This window comes from Ornithorhynchus anatinus, chromosome 1, assembly GCF_004115215.2.
Source record: "Ornithorhynchus anatinus isolate Pmale09 chromosome 1, mOrnAna1.pri.v4, whole genome shotgun sequence".
NCBI classification, from domain to species: Eukaryota; Metazoa; Chordata; class Mammalia; order Monotremata; family Ornithorhynchidae; genus Ornithorhynchus; species Ornithorhynchus anatinus.
In genome coordinates this window covers 12259633-12280695 of record NC_041728.1, presented here as the reverse complement: position 1 = coordinate 12280695, position 21063 = coordinate 12259633, and the positions used below count along the sequence as shown (strand labels likewise).

At 39.0% G+C, this 21063-nt stretch overlaps 1 protein-coding gene and 2 non-coding genes across 7 annotated transcripts in view; 2 read left to right on the top strand and 1 right to left on the bottom strand.

Annotated features, from left to right (window-relative positions):
- The window catches only part of FAM172A (family with sequence similarity 172 member A), a 369694-nt gene that overhangs the window by 154370 nt on the left and 194261 nt on the right, over positions 1 to 21063 (bottom strand). For all 5 annotated transcript variants that reach the window (XM_029056677.1, XM_029057209.1, XM_029057094.1 and 2 more), the window contains exon 8: positions 18426 to 18545. In XM_029056677.1, the coding sequence (XP_028912510.1) occupies positions 18426 to 18545 (120 nt within the window). The remainder of the gene's footprint in view (positions 1 to 18425; positions 18546 to 21063) is intronic.
- On the top strand, positions 10984 to 11121 carry LOC114817242. The gene has a single exon (XR_003765091.1). It is a non-coding gene; the product is annotated as a small nucleolar RNA SNORA7 (small nucleolar RNA).
- LOC114817199 lies at positions 13158 to 13295 on the top strand. The gene has a single exon (XR_003765037.1). It is a non-coding gene; the product is annotated as a small nucleolar RNA SNORA7 (small nucleolar RNA).

Sequence of the window (21063 nt, the reverse complement as noted above, 5' to 3'; positions counted from 1 at the left end):
ATGGTTTAGCAATTTTAGACATAACGGTTCAGCATCGTGTTTTCTAACCTTTATTATTTACATTAGTAACTCTCTTACTTATCAAAACTTCTACTTACCCAAATACACGCCAGGGCCCCTATTCAAATTGGAAAATAAAGTTTTACCTTTCCATGGTAATCCTGAGAAATGCTATCATTTGCTTTATAGAGGAATCTAAAAGAGTTAAATGACATCGTATCAAATTGGACACCGCCGCCGTGACTGTGTGATCCTAAGAATTTCATCTATCTTCAGGTCGGATTTCTGTGAATTACAGCTGACCAAGAACAATGCCAGAAAGAACTGATGACCAAAGAAATACTTTCTCCCGCAATGAAGCACCAGACGGCAAGAGAGTGGTGTTATTAAAGTACAAAACAGTTTCGGCAAGAAGAGAGCATCATAATGAGGAAAACACTAACATGCCATACTCTATGTAATGTTTTTCCTGTTACTAATTTTAACATTTCCACAGTACAATAAATACAGTGCTAAATATTGGCTTATTTAATGAAAATATGATGGCACTTACAAAATCAGGCTTTTCAATTAAAATGCCACTGAACGTGCGCTTTACAAAATCATCAAGGAATTGCTGTGATGCTGCTTGATCCTCTATAGCAAAGTAATCAAGTTATTATCTGACCTGTTTTGAAATCATCATGCCTTGCTATCTTGCCAAAAGTATCCCCACTTGTAAAAGCATAAGCCCCCTACGAAGGTTTTAACAAAATAATGAGCAGATCTAGTGCAAACATATCTCACTTGATCCTGACAGAAGTTTCTGGAAATCAAACCACTTCCTCACCATAGACACACAAGAGGTTGTGGGGTTTGGGCAATTTCTTGATAATTAACTATGTAGGCAAATATCTGCTTTGGCAGCCAGTACAAATGTTGATTTAAAGACCAGCCAATAAGGAGCGCTAAACTGCAAAACATTCATTGCTCAATTCCTTAGAGATTTAGTTGAAGACTTAGTCCTTAAATCCAGGTCTCCTCATGTCATCAAATAACACACTACCACTGTAAAAGTCGTGGTATAATGGAATACATGTTCCCCATAATCAATATGCAGCTGATTAATCATTCCCATATTTGACAGGTTAATACTATCCACATTACTAACACTGATGAATAGCACCAGGCAAGCAATTTTGGACTACTGCTTAACTATGAAACCAATAAGATTTCATATGTTGTTACACACACACAAAAAGTAATGCCCTTCCCACTGAAACTAAGACTCATGTACATCTGAAGAGAAAAATGTAACCCAAGCACAGATACTAACACATTTTAGTTTATTTCAAGGCTTAAGGAAACCTTAAAGAGAATGACTTTGAACTGGGACTGAATATATTGTTTAAAAATAAAAATAGCACGAGATAAGTGGCATACGTACTAGCAATTTTCGCTAACAACACTTTTCAAATATAATCTAGCTTACAGTGCCCTGAAACTGCAGAAACATTTCCAAATCATAAAAAAGATACTCATCCTGGCCCAAAATTACAGAAAAAAAGCCTATACTCGAAGGAACATCTGAATAAAATTGAGACATCTGCAGGAAAGTTTTACCTTTTCCCTAGAATGTTTGAGATGAACTCAGTGTAACACTGTCTTCCAAGAAAAGACAAAGTGATCAATGCAAGAACACATCAGGCTCCCTTGGACAGGCCAATCAATGCAAGAAAGAACCTTGCCCAGGGCCTTATGCAAATAGAAGCACGTCCTGCAACCTAGGGAGGGAACATGCGCAATAGATCAATGGAATCTAAAAACCTTACAGCTATATCAGTCCTGGACAGTAAATATATCCTGATGAATCCCTCTACGTTTTCAATGAATTCCTAACCTGGGTTATTTTCAATAGCTGGTTAAAATTCTTCCAGGGTTGCAAAAAGCCATGAAGAGAAAATAAAACCATGAGAGAAAACTCCCCATTAGGCCAAAAGAGAGGAAAATTAAAATTGTGATATCTTCCTGGACACGCTCAACATCACTTAAGGCTTTAGGAATTAAGTTTTTAAGTTTCCCAGACTGAGCCCTCCCTTTCCCTCTGCCCCTACTCCTTCCCTCTGCTCTACCCCTTCCCCTCCCCACAGCGTTTTGATTTGTATATATTATTTATTATTCTATTTTATTAATGATGTGTATACATCTATGATTCCTTTTATCTCTTTTGATGGTTTTGATGCATGTCAACTGGTTTTGTTTTGCTGTCTCCCCACCTTTAGACTGTGAGCCCGTAGTTGGGCAGGGATTGTCTCTATCTGTTGCTGAATTGTACATTCCAAGCGCTTAGTACAGTGCTCTGCACACAGTAAGTGCTCAATAAATATGACTGAATGAATGTAAGTTTCAAGTACCTCAGTGGGCGAGAATTTCTAAAAACACTCTACCCTGTAGAACCTTCACCACGGATAAAAATGAAAGATTTGAGATCATTTTCAGAAGACAAATTACTATTACCACTCTTAAGCTCAAAATTCACCGTCAACCTACAGCAAACTGAAATGGTCTATAGGTGAATGGGTTTTACTCAGAATTCCTTTTTCATGTTTGTTTTGGAATGTGTACTTTAAAACAACAACCTGGCAACTCGAAGAGCAGACTAGCATTCATTTTTGGCTCACAAAATTATTCTTAAATTGGATTAGAATTTAGTGTGGTCCACAAAGCTACATACCTGGCACAAATCATGGAAGCATCCAAAAGCTCCTCTGAGCTGCAGGTCAAAAATGCTAAGAGCTTAAAGAAATTCTAGCATGAAACCTCTGAGCTTTCAGTTTCCTTTTTATTGAAAAAAAATTTAGAATCACCATTAATTTTTTTATCCATAAAGATATCACTATCATTTAATATTTATGTCATCTTCTCAAGGCTACTACTGTTATTCTAATCATCACACAATAAAGTACACCTCAAAAGGCTAAACAAAGACAATCCAGGTAAGGAACAAGACGATTTCATGAGATATAAAAAAAGACAAAGAAATCTTACCCCATGACCAATGGTGAAACTTCTGAATTGGAAAAAATACAATTGACATGCATATGTTTCTTAATTTACTAGTGAAAATATTTTTTTCATAGAATTTTTTTAATCCTATCACCCATGATGATTAAATCAGAGAATGTTTTTACTAGTGATTGCAGCATTATCTATTTTTCTTACTCTAAAATTTAAGTGCAAATTCAAATTAAACAATTACAAAACCTTATGTTAAATAGCTCTCCAATACGATAGATGACCGCAAATGCGAAACAGATTTGGGAATACTATAAAGCACTACCCTATTTAAATGTACAAGGAAAAATGATAAAATGAAAATATCATTTGTTTTCTGATTTACCATATATTACTGTTCCCTACAGCAGAGTAGATGGCATCAATTTCCTCATACAGAATTTACTCTAAAATTTTATAAATTTGCATTTGATTAGCTCTGTAAACATCACTTTAAAGTATTCCTCAAAACTATTATCCAATGCAAAAATCAGGTAAATGCTAATCAATATAATCAGAATAGTAATACCTTACATGAGTAATAATAATAATAATAATGTTGGTATTTGTTAAGTGCTTACTATGTGCCGAGCACTGTTCTAAGCACTGGGGTAGATACAGGGTAATCAGGTTGTCCCACGTGAGGCTCACAGTTAATCCCCATTTTACAGATGAGGTAACTGAGGCACAGAGAAGTTAAGTGACTTGCCCACAGTCACACTGTGGCAGAGCCAGCATTCAAACCCATAACCTCTGACTCCCAAACCCGGGCTCTATCCACTGAGCCATGCTGCTTCTCTAACTATTTGGACTCTAGATATTCTAGAATAGCCTGAGATAAGACGCAAAACTCTTTCTCCACTTGTATTTTTTATTTCCCCTATAGACTGTAAGCTCATTGTGGGCAGAGAACTCATTATATTGTACTCTCCCAAGGGCTTAGTACAGTGCTCTGAACACAATAAGTGTTCAATAAATACCGCTGATTAATACCAGAATTAAAGGACTTGAACATTCCAAATGAAATGTAAACTCCCTGTCTCTTTAAAATCAAATAGTTTTGTAACATACGTTTCTCTGGTTTAGTAATGCATTTTTCAAGTATTCATTTATTCAATAGTATTTATTGAGCGCTTTCTATGTGCAGAGTACTGTACTAAGCGCTTGGAATGTACAATTCGGCAACAGATAGAGACAATCCTTGCCTGGTATGTACTTAAGCCACATATAAGAAATTCTGATTTTTAAAAAAATTACGCTCCGGTGGTTTAAAATATTTATTAAGCGTCTGAAAATGTGATTCAATTCTAGCAAACCCGGTACTCAGTTCCTGCCCTATTCTCTTTGTTGGGTTATTCTTGTACACTCTAGAGATAATTACTATTGAAGATGAGCTTTGGATAGATTGAAATGATCTGCGGGTTTCACGTGGTCCCCTGTTGGGTATGCTGTATTGACTATTGCAGAGATTTCCATTCATATTGTACTCCCCAAGATTTCAGAAAGATAAATACAAAACTAAATGATAAGAAAGGCCATATAGAGACTAAATAGTGTTGGTAAAAAAATCAATCAATTGTATTTACTGAGCACTTACTGGGTGCAGAGCACTGTACGGAGCACTTGGGAGAGTACCGTATCACAGAGGCTTACGGTCTAGAGAGAGATGAAGGGATGCTGATTTCAGATGAATAGAGAGATCACCAAAGTTGAAAAATGGAGAGCAGATTACACTTTATACTAATCGTTTCAAGACTCCTGGATGTAATATAATGGTGAATTCTCTATAAGAAGGATGCAGCAAGCCGAGGAAAAAAAGGGTAATACAGACTACAGATAGCTTAGAGAAATTCATCACAAGGAGAATTTTAATTTTGTCCTGAAATTTTTCTGGAGGAACTTCTGGACCCCGTTAGAGTGTAAGCTCTTTGTGGGCAGGGAATATGCCACTTCACCATTCTGTAATTCCTGAGTGCCTTGTATGCTGCAGTGCACCGAATGAGTGCTTAATAAATGCTCTGGCTCCTGCTATTACCGCTACTGCTGCCAGGACCTGGGTTCTAATCCCAGCTCTGCCACCGGTCTGGCAAGTCGCTTAACTTCTCTGGGCCTCATTTATGTCATCTGTAAAATAGGGATTAAGCCTGAGAACCCCATGTGGGACAGGGACTGTGTCCAACCTCATTAGCTTGCATCCACCCCAGTGCTTAGAAGAGTCCTTCGCACACGATAATCGCTCAATAAATATGATTGACTGAATGAATAGTAAGCACTTAGCAAATACCATAATTATTATTACTACTAATTCTCCTGTCAGACTAAAGGTCCTCCCACTCCGCTCAGTATTCAGACTTCAACAGCAGCCATTAGGATGCTTACATTTATTGTATTTTTATTTTTACAGGACTTGTTAAGCACTATTCTAAGCACTGGGGTAGATATAAGACAATCAGGTTGGACCCAGTCATCGTTTCACATGGGGCTCACAGGCTAAATAGGAGAGAGTAGGACTCGTTCATTCGTTCATTCAATAGTATTTATTGAGCACTTACTATGTGCAGAACACTGTACTAAGCACTTGGAATGTACAATTCAACAACAGATAGAGACAATCCCTCTCCACTGATGGGTTTACAGTCTAATCAATGGGTTTACAGTCAATCGATTCAATTGTTCATTCAATTCAATTCATTCAATCTCATTTATTGAATGCTTACTGGGTGCACAGCACTGCATTAAGCGTTTGGGCGAATACAACAATAAACAGACACATTCCCTGCCTACAGTGAGCTTATAGTCTAGAGTGGGGGACAGAGACATTGATATAATTAATCACTTTTATTGCCAGCTTACTATGTGCACAGCAATGTATTAAGCACTTGGAAGATTACACTCAGACAATATGACAATATAACAATAGGAGTAGGTTCAAATCTCCATTTTACAGGTGGGAAAACTGAGGCACAGAGGCGTGAAATGACTTGCTCAAGGTCACACAGCAGACATGTGGCACAGCTGGGATTTGAACCCAGGCCCGTGCTCTTTCCACTAGACTACATTGCTGCTTTACTTGACATCCATCTTAGTATCTAGGAATGTACCGTTCAACAACTCTAATCTTTCCATCTTCATCTCTAACATTCCCTCTAGTAACTACTCACCCGTGAGTTTCTCCAAACCATTTTAGAATCTAATAAAATGTCTAGCTACTAGTGTTGTGGGAGGAAACGGAATTAGAGGAAGATGGGGCAGAAAGACAAATAAAAGGCAGGATGGAGTTGAAACACTACATTGAAGCACTTGCTGTTAGTTTATGAATAACATATATATATATATATATATAAGTATATATACATTAGTATATAACTAGTCAATGTCTCTTTTGGAGAAAAAAGAGGTGCAAAGAATATTAACAATAAGGGAGCACCAGATCTGGATTTTCATCTGGGATATAATTATGTGAAATGTTGCAAAGGACATAGAAATACCAAACCCAGTTCTACTCCCTAGGTTTTTCTGAGTCCCAGCGTCCACCATTTGAACTAATTTTTCAGGAGTATCGACAAACTAGCCCCAGAAACTCAGGTTTAGTGATTTGGGAGCAGTAGCTTTAACAATGAAGATAAAACAGTTTGGGAGTAAAACAGAAAAGAGTATACAGGGGAGAGAACATATTTTCTGAGGGAGAGAAGCAGAACCAATCCCTTAAATGTCAGCTCCTCAAGGTTCAATCTACTCCATGATCTAGCTCATATCCTAGAAAGTTTCTCAGACTCCTCTAAAAAGAAAGTCTGAACCCTGTCAAGATGGAGAAAAATCACTCACTGGTGAGCAAAAGCCAAAAAGTGATCCCAAGTGCTCTCTATAGGAAGGAATGTTGGGAAAGGAAAGTCAAGTTTTCCTTAAGTATTGTGGAATAACATTTAAACATCGAAGATAAAAAAAGGAGGCCCATGTTTCATACTACTTTGTGGAAAGTTCTGAGTTTTATGGAAAATTTTAGGTGCTGTAATATTTATCCTTAACTGCTTAACCTTATCAATTTACAAAAAAAGTCATATTCAGGGAACTTAGTTGTTGAATAATGAATTTTACTGCTTTTCAATGTTCTTTTACATTATTTTCAATGAGGAAAATATCTGCAAATATGAAGAAGACCAAAAAGAAATCTGATTGCAAATAAATACATACTTTTAAAGTCTTGACGAGGGAAAATAATTGTGATTTATTTCAATGTTATACTCAAGATGTGGAAAACATATGAAATCTGAATTTATACTTTAATCTGGAGGTATTTTTCATTTGCAGAACGTTAGCTACACCAGAACTGTACAGACCCCGGAAGTCATAAAGCAGACCAGAGGGGAAGCAGCGTGGCTCAGTGGAAAAAGCCTGGGCTTTGGAGTCAGAGGTCATGGGTTCAACTCCCGGATCTGCCACTTGTCAGCTGTGTGACCGTGGGCAAGTCACTTCACTTCTCTGTGCTTCAGTTACCTCATCTGTAAAATGGGGATTAACTGTGAGCCTCATGTGGGACAACCTGATTACCCAGAATCTCCCCCAGCGCTTAGAACAGTGCTCTGTACATAGTAAGCGCTTAACAAATACCAACATTATTACCAGAGAAACAGCGTGGCTCAGTGGAAAGAGCACGGGCTGGGGAACAAATACCAACATTATTACCAGAGAAGCAGCGTGGCTCAGTGGAAGGAGCATGGGTTGGGGACTCAGAGGTCATGGGTTCAAATCCCAACTCTGCCACTTGTCAGCTGTGACCTTGGGCAAGTCACTTAAGTTCTCTGTGCCTCAGTTCCCTCAACTGTAAAATGGGGATGAAGACCGTGTGCCCCACTTGGGACAACCTGATGACCTTGTATCCTCCCCAGTACTTAGAATAGTGCTTTGCATATAGTAAGTGCTTAACAAATGCCATTATTATTATTATTAAGAAGTGGGCCTTGCCTACACATTCTTCAAAAAATGGGGATGAAAACTGTGACCCCCATGAGGGAAATGGACTTTGTCCAACCTGATTAGTGTGTATCTACCCAGGGCTTAGTTCTAGCCTGGTGTACTTTCCAAGTGCTTAGTACAGTGCTCTGCACACAGTAAGCGCTCAACAATATGACTGACTGAATGAATAGTAAGTGCTTAACAAATACCATAAAAAAACACAAAAAATCCCCCACCAAAGTCCAAGCTCCCAAGAGGAAGAACTAGGTAAACCAACTGGCTACCGCTAGCACAGGTTCAGGACTGGTTTGACAGATGCTGACAGTGGAGATGTTATCTAAAAAGATTGGTTTTCCTACCCTAGGTGACTTTTCATTTTTATACTAGATGTTGACTGGTTATCAGAAATGCTGGGGCTCCATTAGGAGTCCTGATCAACCTACATACGTCATGCTGATCTTCCCAAAGAGAACCAAAGAGCTGAGGTGAGCAGTTTGGAGCAGAAGTGACTGCCTAAGTGGGAGGAAAAGGAAGAGGAGGAGGGAGGGATAAAGAAGAGAAAGGGAAAGCAGGGAGAAAGACTGGAGAAAGAATGATTGTTTATCTCCCCCACTAGATTGTAAATTCCTTGAAGGCAGGGATCATGTCTACTATTGATTTGTAAGTGTTCAATGAATACCACTTATTGATTGATTAGGGTTTTTTGGTTATAAGCAGCGAGGCTTATCAAATCCCTCAAATACTACTGTGGAAAGAGTTCGAGTTTGGGAGTCGGAGGACGGGGGTTGTAATCCCAGCTCCGCCACTTGTCTGCTGCGTGACCTTGGGCAAGCCACTTAACTTCTCTATGCCTCAGTTACCTCATCTGTAATGTGGGGATTAAGACTATGAGTCCCACCTGGGACCAGCTGATCACCTTGTATCTACCCCAGCGCTTAGAACAGTGCTTGGCATATGATAAGCGGTAAACAAATACTCTAATTACTATTATTATTATTTCCACTATTACTACAGCAACTTCATGTTGTTATTACTCACCATTATCCTCCTGTCCTCCCTCCTTCTTCTTTCTTATCACTGCAGACAACACCATCTGTACCCTTTAAGCACTTGATATTCACCTCAGTCCCACAGAATTTATGTACACATCATTAAGTTTTGTCATTTCCCCTTTCTGTAATTTAGTTTAATGTCTGTCTCCCCCTCTAGACTGTAAGCTCCTTGGGGATAGAGATTGTGTCTGCCAACTCTATGGCATTGTAATGTACTTTCCCAAGTGCTTGGGACAGTGCTTTGCACACAGTAAGCACTCCTACTGGATAGAGTATGGGCTTGGGAGTCAAAAGGTCCTGGGCTCTAATCCCGGCTCTACCTCTTGTCGGTTGTGTGATCTAGGGCAACTCACTTCACTTCTCTGTGCCTCAGTTACCTCACCTGTACAATGAGGATTAAGACTGTGAGCTGCACGTGGGGCAGGATTGTGCCCAACCTGATGATCTTACATCTACCCTTGCACTTAGTATGGTGTCTGGCACATAGTGAGTGCTTAACGAATAATATTTAAAAAAGTCATTGATTGATTTGATAAGGGCTTGGGATTTATAGACTCATTGGCCTGAAAAACATCTTGAGACACTGGACCTGGATTCTAATTCTGGCTCTGCCAAATGATTGCTGTTTGACTTCGCTCAAGTCACTTAACTTCACCAACTGTAAAATGGGGATTAAATACCTGTTCTCTCCCCTCCTTAGACTGTGAGCCCCATGCGGGACAGGGACTGTGTCTGACCTAATTAACTTATACCTATCCTGCACGTAGAATGGTATTTGGCACATAGCGCTTACAAATACCCCCCCAAAATTTCTATCTTCCTACCTGCGGAAGGGACTGCAATTAAACCAGTTTATTTAAACCCTGCTCTATGGAATTGCTACTCCTGATAGAAGGAAACCAAATAAGGGGTAAGCCTAATGCTTAAAATCCACCCAATGCTAGAAGTGCTTAGCTGTGTAAACAAAATAAACACTACTAATAATAATGATGGCATTTATGAAGCACTTACACTGTGTTAAGCACCAGACTAGGTACAAAGAAATCAGATCAGGCACCATCCCTGTCTTAAACAGGGCTCGCAGTCTAAAAGGGAGGGACAACAGGTATTTCATGCCCATAATAAAAATGAGAGAACTGAGGCATAGAAGTGAAATATCTTGTGGTAGGTCACGTAACAGGGAAGGTTGAAAGCTCTTTCCACTAGAGGTACTTTGCTTCCCATCGGAGAGGCACATAGACAATCTCCTCTGGGAACACCCCCACCCTGTGACTTTGGCATGGCCTAGTGGATAGAGTACGTTCTGGGAGTACGAAAAGACCTGAGTTCTAATCCCGATTCTGCCAGTCGTCTGCTGTGTGATCTTGGGCAAAGTTACTTCTCTGTGCCTCAGTTCCCACATTTGGAAAATGGGGATTAAGACTGTGAGTCCCATGTGGGACAGGGGACTGTGTCCAACCTGATTAGTCTGTACCTACCCCAGCGCTTAGAACAGGGCCTGGAACAGAGTAAGCACCTAACAAATACCACAATTATTAACATTATTATTATTGTTAATAACCTTAACGAATTGAGTCTGGGTGCTCCAGTCTGGGAAGAGACAGCTGATATTAGAGCCCAAGTTAAGCTAGTAGTGTCCTGAAGATGGAAGCTTAGAATAGCTATTCTAAGCAGCATCTGTCAATTATGTGCAGCCAAGACACAATACTAATATGTCATCATCATCATCCATGAGATATTAATATATGCTAAAAGATGAAATCCCATCAACCAAACACTGCCCTGTCTCACCAGCTCAACCTAACATTTTTTCAGGTGATCAGTGCTAAATTGTTTTTAAAACAAAACACCACCACCTTTTAGTTAATAACACCCTTTAGGATAGTGGGTAAACATGAAATAATAACAAGGATGGTATTTGTTAATCACTTACTATCTGCCAGACCCCCTCTCAGGGTCACACCTGGAGAGTTTCCAGTACTTTACCAGTCTCGGACATGGGAGGGAGAGTCAAGCAGAGGCCCGTCCATTCCATTCCTAGCTTGGGCAGTGGCTAGCGAGTGGAAGGCAATCTGCTGAAAGCCAAGACTCACCTGTGCTGGGCCTCATCGGCACGGGAGAGAGTCGAGGGCGGTAACTCGAGTTTACTGCTTGGAAGGAGGCAATGGTAAACCACTTCTGGATTTTTACCAAGAAAACTCTACAGATCCACTACTAGAACGATTGCAGATGGAGAGTGGGGACTTCTGGGAGAGATGCGTCCATGGTGCCGCTATGGGTCGGAAACAACTCGAAGGTATAAGATAAGTTCTCCCAGGCACCATACAAAGCACTGAGGTGGATACAAGCAAATCAGGTTGGACACAGTCCCTGTCCCACATGGGAAACACAGTCTCAAATCCCCATTTTACAGATGAGGCAACTCAGGCACAGAGAAGTGAAGGTCACGCAGCAGACAAGTGGCAGAGCTGGGATTAAAACCCATAACCTTCTGATTCCCTGGCCCGTGCTCCATCCACTACGCCATGCTGCTTCACCAACTTCCACTCTGACTTTTTACCAACAACCTTGCTTCTTGTTTCACCTGAATTTTAGTCCCATCATCAGTTGTCACCTGCAACTTTCTTTGGCTTCTCTGTGGTTTCTGGACTCTCATATGTTTTAAAGATTTGTTTTTTAAAGTTTTCAAACAGAGTATTTAGTGAGTGTTCAATACTAGAGAGAACATGGGTAGCAAGATCCACGTTATTGTTCACATTAAAAAAAATTACAAAGAGTGAAAGCAGGATGCATAAGGGGACAGTGGAGAAAGACAAATACATTCATTCAATAGTATTTATTGAGTGCTTACTATGGGCAGAGCACTGTACTAAGCGCTTGGAATGTACAAGTCGGCAACAGATAGAGACAGTCCCTGCCGTTTGACGGGCTTAGAGTCTAATCGAATAAAAAGTAACAGAATAATAAAAATTTCATATATATATTTATATATATGTGAGCATGACTGCTAATATTTTTTTTACATCTGGCTTTCTCCTTTTTTATGGAAAAAAAGCAGTTACAGCTCTTAATTCCATTAAAATAGAATGCAAAGCAAAAGAGCATAAACAAACTAAAGTTTCCCATAGGAAATTATGTAAAGTGCAATATTGTGTTCCCAAGACCCAAACATTGACCAACAAAATAAAACCCATAACAGTGAACACTTTGGTAATTTCCATGATGAAAATGCAATGCACCAATAATAAAAGACTATTAATTTGAATAACTAAGAGCAAAATTATTTATAAATCAAAGGCACTGCATTAACTGGAAACTGTATACATTGGCATCCTGATCGCCCAAGACTAGGCTCTTCAGCACAACTAATTTAACTATCAAGAAGTGGCGTGGTCTAGTAGGAAGCAGCGTGGCCTAATGGACAGAGCATGGGCCTGGGAGTCAGAAGGACCTGGGTTCTAATCCCAGCTCTGCCACTTGTCTGCTTTGTGACCCCAAGATAAGTAGCTTCACTTCTCTGGGCCTCAGTTACCTCATCTGTAAAATGGGGATTAAGATGCTAAACCCCATGTGAGTCAGGGACTGTTTCCAACTCAATTTACTTGGAAAAATCCCAGTGCTTATTATGGTGGCTGCCACAAAGTAAGCACCAAACAAATACTACTATTATTATTATTGTTATTATTATTATTACCAGACTTGAGCTCTTTTGAAGCATACTTCTCACAGCACTTCACTGCTCAAAGAGCCACCTGATTGTGGCTTGTCAGAATATAAATATCCCCGAGGTTTCCCACCAGATTGGTAAATGTTGCATTACTTGAAATTTGCAGTGACATCATGTACTGTAATAATAATGAAGGTACTTTTCAAGAACTTACTATGGGACAACCGCTCTGGTAAATGCTTGGGAAGAAGTGTGGTCTAACTAACAGAGCATGGGCCTGGTAGTATGAAGGACCTGGGTTCTATTTCTGGCTCCATCATTTGTCCGCTGTGTGTCCTTGCCAAGTCACTTAACTGCTCTGTGCCTCAGTGACCTCGTCTGTAAAATGGGGATTAAAGCCGTTGGATTTGGACTGTGTCTAATTTATTATCTTGTTTCTACCTCAGGCTTTGCCCCTCTCAGGGTCGCAGCTGGAGAGTTCCCAGTCCTCTACCAGTCTTGACTATGGGAGGGAGAGTCAAGCAGAGGCCTATCCATTCCATTCCTAGCTTGGGCAGTGGCTAGTGAGTGAAAGGCAATCTGCTATAAGTCAAAACTCCACCATGCTGGGCAGCAGTAGCATGAGAGGGAGTCGAGGGCAGACACTCGAGTTTAATGCATGGAAGGAGGCCGTGGTAAACCACTTCTGGATTTTTACCAAGAAAACTCTATGGATCCACCACTAGACGATTGCAGATGGAGGTGGGGCATCCTGGGAGAGATGTGTCCATGGCGTCGCTATGGGTCGGCGGCGACTCGACGGCTTAAGAAAGGACAGGACCTCAGCCTTTAGTACAGTGCCTGGCACATACTAAGTGCTTAACAAATACCACAAAAAACATTCTGGGGTAGATATAAGGTTATCAGATTAGGCAAAGTCCCTTTCTCCACTAATAGCTCGCAGTCTATTTTATCCCCATTTGACAGTAGAGGAAAATGAGTTCCAGAGACTTTAAATTACTTGTACAGGGTCACACTGAAGGTCTGGGACAGATCTGTGGCTGGAATCTGGGTCACTGATTTCCAGTCCCAGGATCTTTCCACTAGGCCACGGTGTCTATTCTGCAAACACAACAGATGTGAAAGTTGGTGCTGTGTGTTCCTGTCATACAAAAACACCTCCCAGGTCACACCTGGTGAAAACCAAAGCATTCTGGCAAAGTGTGAGAGCACTGCAGAAAATACGGTCTTGAATGTTTAATAGTGTGAACGTAGAAAAGTACTATAAAAAGAACATTCTAACAGGGGTGGCTTTATTTTACTTTCTAATTCCAATCCATAGTTATGATTGACATTATTTCTACTTTTCCTTTCCATTCTGAAACTTTGCTAGAACACACGATGGAAGTACGGAGTGAAACCCTGCTGAACAGCCTCTTAAAGCTTTTGAAGTGACGTAAATACAATATAAAGTCAAAGCCAAATTTAAAGTGAGCGAAAAAAAAAAAGAACAAAATCTACTTTCTAGTATAGTACTAGACTCTTCAAAATACAAAGGAAAAACAGATTTTTGCTACCCTGAAATGGGTTACGGAAGTAGTGATTAACAGGCCACAGCATTTAACCCACGCTAACTCTGCGGAGAACCAATGAGGAATAAGGTCCTGGTATAATTTCAGTTCATTTACGGGTAAATGATAGATTTGTTACGGTTGTGAATAACCACTGAATACATTTATTCAGCATAAATGCAATTGATAAAACTATTTCAAAATAATGCATCTTCTCCATCCTTAACCATATATTCATAAATGCATTCATTCTCCCTTCATTTTACTCAAAACTTTCTAGCTCCATTCTAGAACTAAAATGTCATTTAAGGCTAATCAAGCAGCAGTTTCGAGACCAGCCCTCTAAACGTTACCTTTCCAAGTTTCAATGCAAATCATAAAAGGATAAAAAATGCCTAGTTGAAAGTTTAATTTTCCACTGTACTGTGGCTTTATAGCCTCCTCCATATAACTTTGAAATGACTGAGTCAAATTGAACCAAGGTGAACTGCTGAGGAAGTGGTCCCATATCTTGCGGCAGAGGGGGAAGTTTGGGGTGCCTGGAGGCCAGGGAACAACACAGCACGGAACAATGGCCCTGAAAAAAGAGTTCTCTTCACTCCCTGGTTCACACGCAAGTGAGGTGCCAATCAAGTGCTGACAAGCATGGAGAAACCCAAATCAAAAGTGGGCAGAGATACACTTTCAAAAGGGGCAGTTTTCACACATTTTAAAGTGAATTGGGGTCATTTGTGTGTGAACACCCCATGAGTTACACGCAAAAGGAGATGCGACTCATAAGGAAACACTAATTTGCTGTCATGTGAACAGGCCCATAAGGTTAAAAACTGAATCAGATATATTTAACAATGAGTATCTGAAGATCCTTCATTGGGGTAAAGAAGGAATTTAAATGCAAATGAGATCACTGACCAAATATCTCATACGAGGGAAGGTGTGTGGAGGTTGGTAAAGCCCACACCGATGCACACCAGTTGATAATTGAGATTTCAATAGAACGAGGGACTGTCTAAACCACTAATATATAGAAAACAAAGTTCCGCAGCATCTTTGCCATAACATTCATAAACGAATCTGAGGCTACAGGAAGAAAAACATCACCTGTGTGATTTCTTTATTTTGGTGGCCATTAATTTTTTCCAAGTCAAAAAGACATGGCACTACAGAAGGTGATGGTAAAAAACAACAAACAACCTAGCACAGAGATACTCTAAATTCCCGGCTTTCTATTTAATAGTTTTCAAATGACTGAAGTAGTTTTATAAAAATAGCACTAGAGTTGAGCATCATTGAGAACTCCAAGGAGGCAGAGCTCACGACTGAAATACAAAGTAAAGTTTACAGTACGATTGATACTTTTAGTGTTTATTTAGCTTTTTGATTTATTTAGATTCTCTCCTGTGTAATCTCTGGAACACGGAATGTACTGAGAAGCTGAAATTTGTGTAGTTGCCATCTGATGAGAATAAAAATTTGAATGACATACTTCCTAACTCATTTTTTTATCACAGTAAACTACATAATGTTTTATGAGCTTGGAGCTGAACAAGTTCCATGGTTTAGCATCACAAACGGAATGAGGCCTTTGAAAACAAACCCCTAAGTACAATATAGGCTGTCTAAAGGGAATTCAAAGATTTGGACAGTCAAAAATCACTGGATTTGTTCAGGAATCACATTTTCAGCAGCAATTAGCAAATGCTCTATGGCTTACAATTATAGTTTATTTTAAAAATAATTTATCTCTCAATTTTAACTCCCCATTTCATTTAAAACTAAAATTATACTCCATTGTAATGAGAATATAAGAAACATTTTACCAGTAGGTCTTTTTTTCTGTACCAAGTTTTGATATTCTAAGGATATATTGTCAATTTATACTTCAGAAGGACATGCTTACACATGTATGCATACGTAGTCAAAAAAGCTATGTCGTAAACCATTTATGTCGATTATTCCAAGGCACATAAAAACTTCATATATGTCTGAAAATTCATGACTTTTTTAACCAAAAGCTAAATCATTGATCAAGTTTTCTATTCAAATTATAAGGTGGAAAATTCATTTTTAGGACAGCCTTCCCGAAAGAAAAAAAGTATTAATTAAACTCACTAAAGGAACTGTGGATCACTGTGACCATGTGTTAAAGCTCTCCTTAAAGAACCAATATTTACATATTTTTGTGTTTGTATAAACAAGGTTGGAGAACTTTTTGATTGTCAGGGGCTGTTTAAGAAGCATATTGTCATGAATACTTTTCTGTGTCTTCTCCCCACCCATTCCCTCCTCCTCTTCACACCAACACTGAATGAGAAGGGAATGAGAAAACAACATTTTCAAAACTGGCAAAAGGACTGGAAAACCATCAAGATGTAGTAATATTTGCCATTACTCATAGCAGTAGCGATTGATTCCCTTCTACAACTCAGTGAGTGCCAGAATTCACTCTCAAAAGTTGTTCACGAAAAATCCGCTTTTCAAGTAACCCAGATGTGAAATTGGGAGATAATCCCCATTAATAGTTTAAACAATAAACAAGTCATTTTACATTAAATATACTTCTCAGATCTAGTTTTGCATGACAGATATGTGACATACCAGTGGTTATATTATATTATTTCGCCCATGCATGTACCTCCTGCAGAGACAGCAGACTACAGAAGCTGACCCTTACTGAGACCATCTTGTCTTTTTGACAAAGCTCCTTTTAAACTTCTTACTTACTGGTTACTTCCTGTGATGGAGAAAAACTTTAGCTCAGCTTGGGATAATTTCACAGGCCCTGAGCACCCTGACCCTAATAGCCTCAAGGTCAGAAGTCAAGTCTTGTTCTGAAACATCTGTGTGCTTTATATTAAAGAAGAACAAAAGTGCAGAAACATCCACCCGTGTGACGGGAGAGACAGGCCAAACAGGAATGACACACTGGTCATTTGTTATCCGTGCCATTTTGAGGCCATTTTTAAACTGTCCACACTTAAAATTCCAAGTTTATGGCATACCAGAGTTCTGACTATTAATAAAAAGGATTTCCTATTCCTTCTCCTTTCTTTTAAAGTTCAAAAATATACATGCAAATTTCACAGATGGTTCGGTTCTAGTAGTGAGTTTTACTTTTCTGTTGTTATCGAGGCTCTGAAAGTTATGAGCCTAAATACTTTAATGTTCTAAATACTTGCAGTTCCAGTTTACGTAATGAAAGAAAGAAAATAGGCACTTAGAAGTAGGGCGGGAGTCACATGAATTAATTTAAAATAAGAACATAAATTTTAATGAAGACAGTTGATAACAGTTGAAAAAGGGAGTCTATGGTATACACCGGCTAGTCATATTGGAAGGACTTAGAGTAACAAAAATGTAATTTTGAGAAACGAATTGCACAGCTCATATGCTGGCCTGACAGTAAGACATTTGTGGAACCAAATAAACTAAACCTTCTCAGGTGTCAGACTTTCACATCTGAGGCATATTTAAGTAGAAAGGACTGAGGGAGGATAACAAAAGAAATAGAAATGTCCTTAATTTCCATGACAAGGAACCCCCCCTTAAACTACAAAAGCTTGGTATCAATAACCATTTCTCTACAGGTGTATGTTTGAAAAGTTCAGAAATAACCATATCAATTTTAACTGGCTCTCATAATGCATTGTGAATTAAAAAAATAAAATAAAGTCAACCAACTTATCTCAAGGCAGTGATACTCACTTAAGATTAGGTTTCCTGTACAGATAGGCCCTACACTAACATTTCAAAATCCATCCTTTTTACTGAGTTACCAAAATCACATTAATCTTCCATGTTGAAATGTGGATGATTATTTCTAACTTCAAGGTCTGGAAATCCAGGTGAAATTTTAATGATCATTGACACGATATCAATTTATGAGGACCACAGGGCCTTTGGGCATTTTAATTGATACACTACTTCAATATAAAATGGTGAAATAGATCAAAACAGAGGAAACTGAAGAACGTTGTTATTTATTTTAGGAGGCTTAGGTTAATTTTAAAGAGTGCCTGTTTTAATTGTTACACCCCTAAAATCACCACTTTTTAAAAATATAACTTCGAATTTTTTCAAATTTATTATAAAATAATTTGCAAAAACATTATTAAATGTAGAAAATTAACCTGAAGAGCCATTAGAAATGAAAGGTGAGGATACACTTACCAGCTCAACGAAAGCAAGACCTCCATAGCTGTGAGCAACAAAAAATATGTTTTCAGCAGCTGATTGGCTTATGAAGTGGTCCCATACATAGATTGCATGTTCTTCAGGAGAGCCGTTGTCCTTCAAAGAGAATATATCCATTGTTAGCTAGCTTTCCAGTGGTAATATTTTTAGGATAGCTTCTCCTAAACGGCAAGATATTTTAAAATCTGTTTTTCAAAATTTGGTTTATTCTTAAATAAACCATCAAAAATGAACATAGGCAAAATAAGCATTAGAAGCTTAATTCTGAAATAATATTTAATAATTCTTGATGTTTCTAAACAGAATATTAAAAAAAATTTAGTTGTCCAAAGATATTTTATTAGTCAGTCGATGGTACTTATTGAGTACTTACCGTGTGCAGAGCACTATAAAAAGCATTTGGGAGAGTACAGTACAACCAAATTGGTAGACGCGATGACTGCCCACCAGGAACTTTAGTTTGGTAACAGATTTTTTTTTCAAAGAATGCAAGGAATTATAGTTTGAGACCACCTGAACTGAGAGACTTGGTATTTTTCAAATGCTATATGAAAACTGAAGTCCAGTTTACAAAATGATCTTCTTCAACTTTCCAGTATTCAGAGCCAAAGGCTATTTAGACTCCTGATTTGTCTCCCTGTCTCCAACCTCTCCACACTTTATTCCATTCTCCAGGGCCTGTCTCTCTCCTCTTCAAAAGCTTCCAATGTCTGCCCATCCCCCTATTCCTCAAGAGAAACTCCACACCGTTGGCTTCTTTCTCATCTGCTACTCTTAGGTTTACACTCTTGACTCTTCCCAAGCTCAACTCCTAACACAACCCTGCTTTCACTTTATCCACATTGTTTCCTGGACCTGATGGTATCAATAATTACCATTACTATGACGATGACTGTAACCAGTCCGAGTAAGAGTTTTTAGAAATTAACTTCTTTTAGCCTAATAGCCTGCCATGACATAACAAGAGACAAATTTTCTTCTACCAACGCCACAACAGAAATGGTATATTCAAGTTAAAATCCACAATAAAAGGAAAATATTCACATTTTAAGAGAGGTACCAATTCAATGAAAACAAAACTACCCTTGCTAAGTCCTTCTGATTTGGTACTCCCTTAAGCACAAAATGAAAAGCCTGATAACATTTAAAATCATTAAACACTCTTACTGACTTAAAGATGGGGCAAGGAGTGGTTCTAGAGACAGGTGGAGAAAACGATTTTGGGATTGGTACTTAGGAAGGGACAGTGAGTCTGGAACATGGAACAATGATTCAGGTGAGAGAAATTTAGGTGTGAATAAAATTAGAGGCTGAAGGGATGGAGAGGGAAGAGCGAGTTTGGGAGATGCTCACAAGAATTTGGCAAAATGACAAGATTGGACAACAAATTAAGGGCAGCAGCAGGTCGCAGTTTTCTTAAAAGTTTCAGGCTTGAGTAATTGCCGCTATGAAGGCACTGTTTCCTGGAATTGTGCTGGAAAAAACCCCACTGTCTTGACATCATTCACATCCTCTCCCCAAACTTGGGGAAACTTGTTTTTGGTTGCAGCCTTTTTCAGAATAGTCATTAGATTTCCAAATAAATTAGAAAAACATTTGATTTTTTTCCCCACAGTGTATTCAGCTTAGTCAAAACTTTAATATATCCCATAAATCCAGGTATAATTTGATTATTTAGTATGCTACTTTGTAAAATTCTCATCAAAGTTTTTCTCCCACTCTGAACAATTGAAAATGGCCAGACTCGGATAGCATGTAGTGAAGCTGGCCCCAAATGGCGCAAGGTAAAGGAGAAAAAGATATCTGAACAACCTGGCTCTGTAAAATCGGGGAAAAGGCTCTCAAAATTCAGATCAATCCTGAGAAATGGCAAGTCACCCAGCATTTACTACATGCAAATGACAGGAAAAGGCAGGAAAAAAAGAATGATTTTTCAATTCCAGTCTTGATACTTGGTTACTTCTGTCACAATTCAGCAAAAAAGAGCTGAATAAAATTTGGTTAAACTTAAGAGTTTCTTTCTGCTTCTCTCCTAATTTTATTTATTTATTCATTTCTTTCTGCTTCTCTCCTAATTTTATTTATTTATTCATTATTTTGGTATTTGTTAAGCGCTTACTATGTGTCACGCACTGGGTTGTATACAAGGCAATCTGGTCCCACATGGGGCTCACTGTCAATACCCAATTTACAGATGAGGTAATTGAGGCACAGAGAAGTTAAGTGACTTGCCCAAGGTCCCTCAGCAGACAAGTGGTGGAGCCAGAATTAGAAACCAGGTCCTTCTGACTTCCAGGCCCGTGCTCTAGCCGTTAGACCATGTTGCTTCTCCTAATAGACCCAAATGCCCACATGATTGATAGCTGCCGCTTGAAGCTACTCGTGGCCCTTAACTATCACTTCTAGACCCCACTGCTAACGTGTTTAAACTCTAGGAACTGGCCGAATTCCCCTGGCCTGGCAAGGAATGGAAAAACTCGGAAGATAAAATAGTTTCAAAAAACGTTCCTTGTCAGTCAGGTAGCTTCTCTGATGTTAGGATTCTTGAGAGGGCTGTGGAAGGGTGGCCATCAATCAATGGTATTTACTGAGTACTTTATGTGCAGAGCACTTT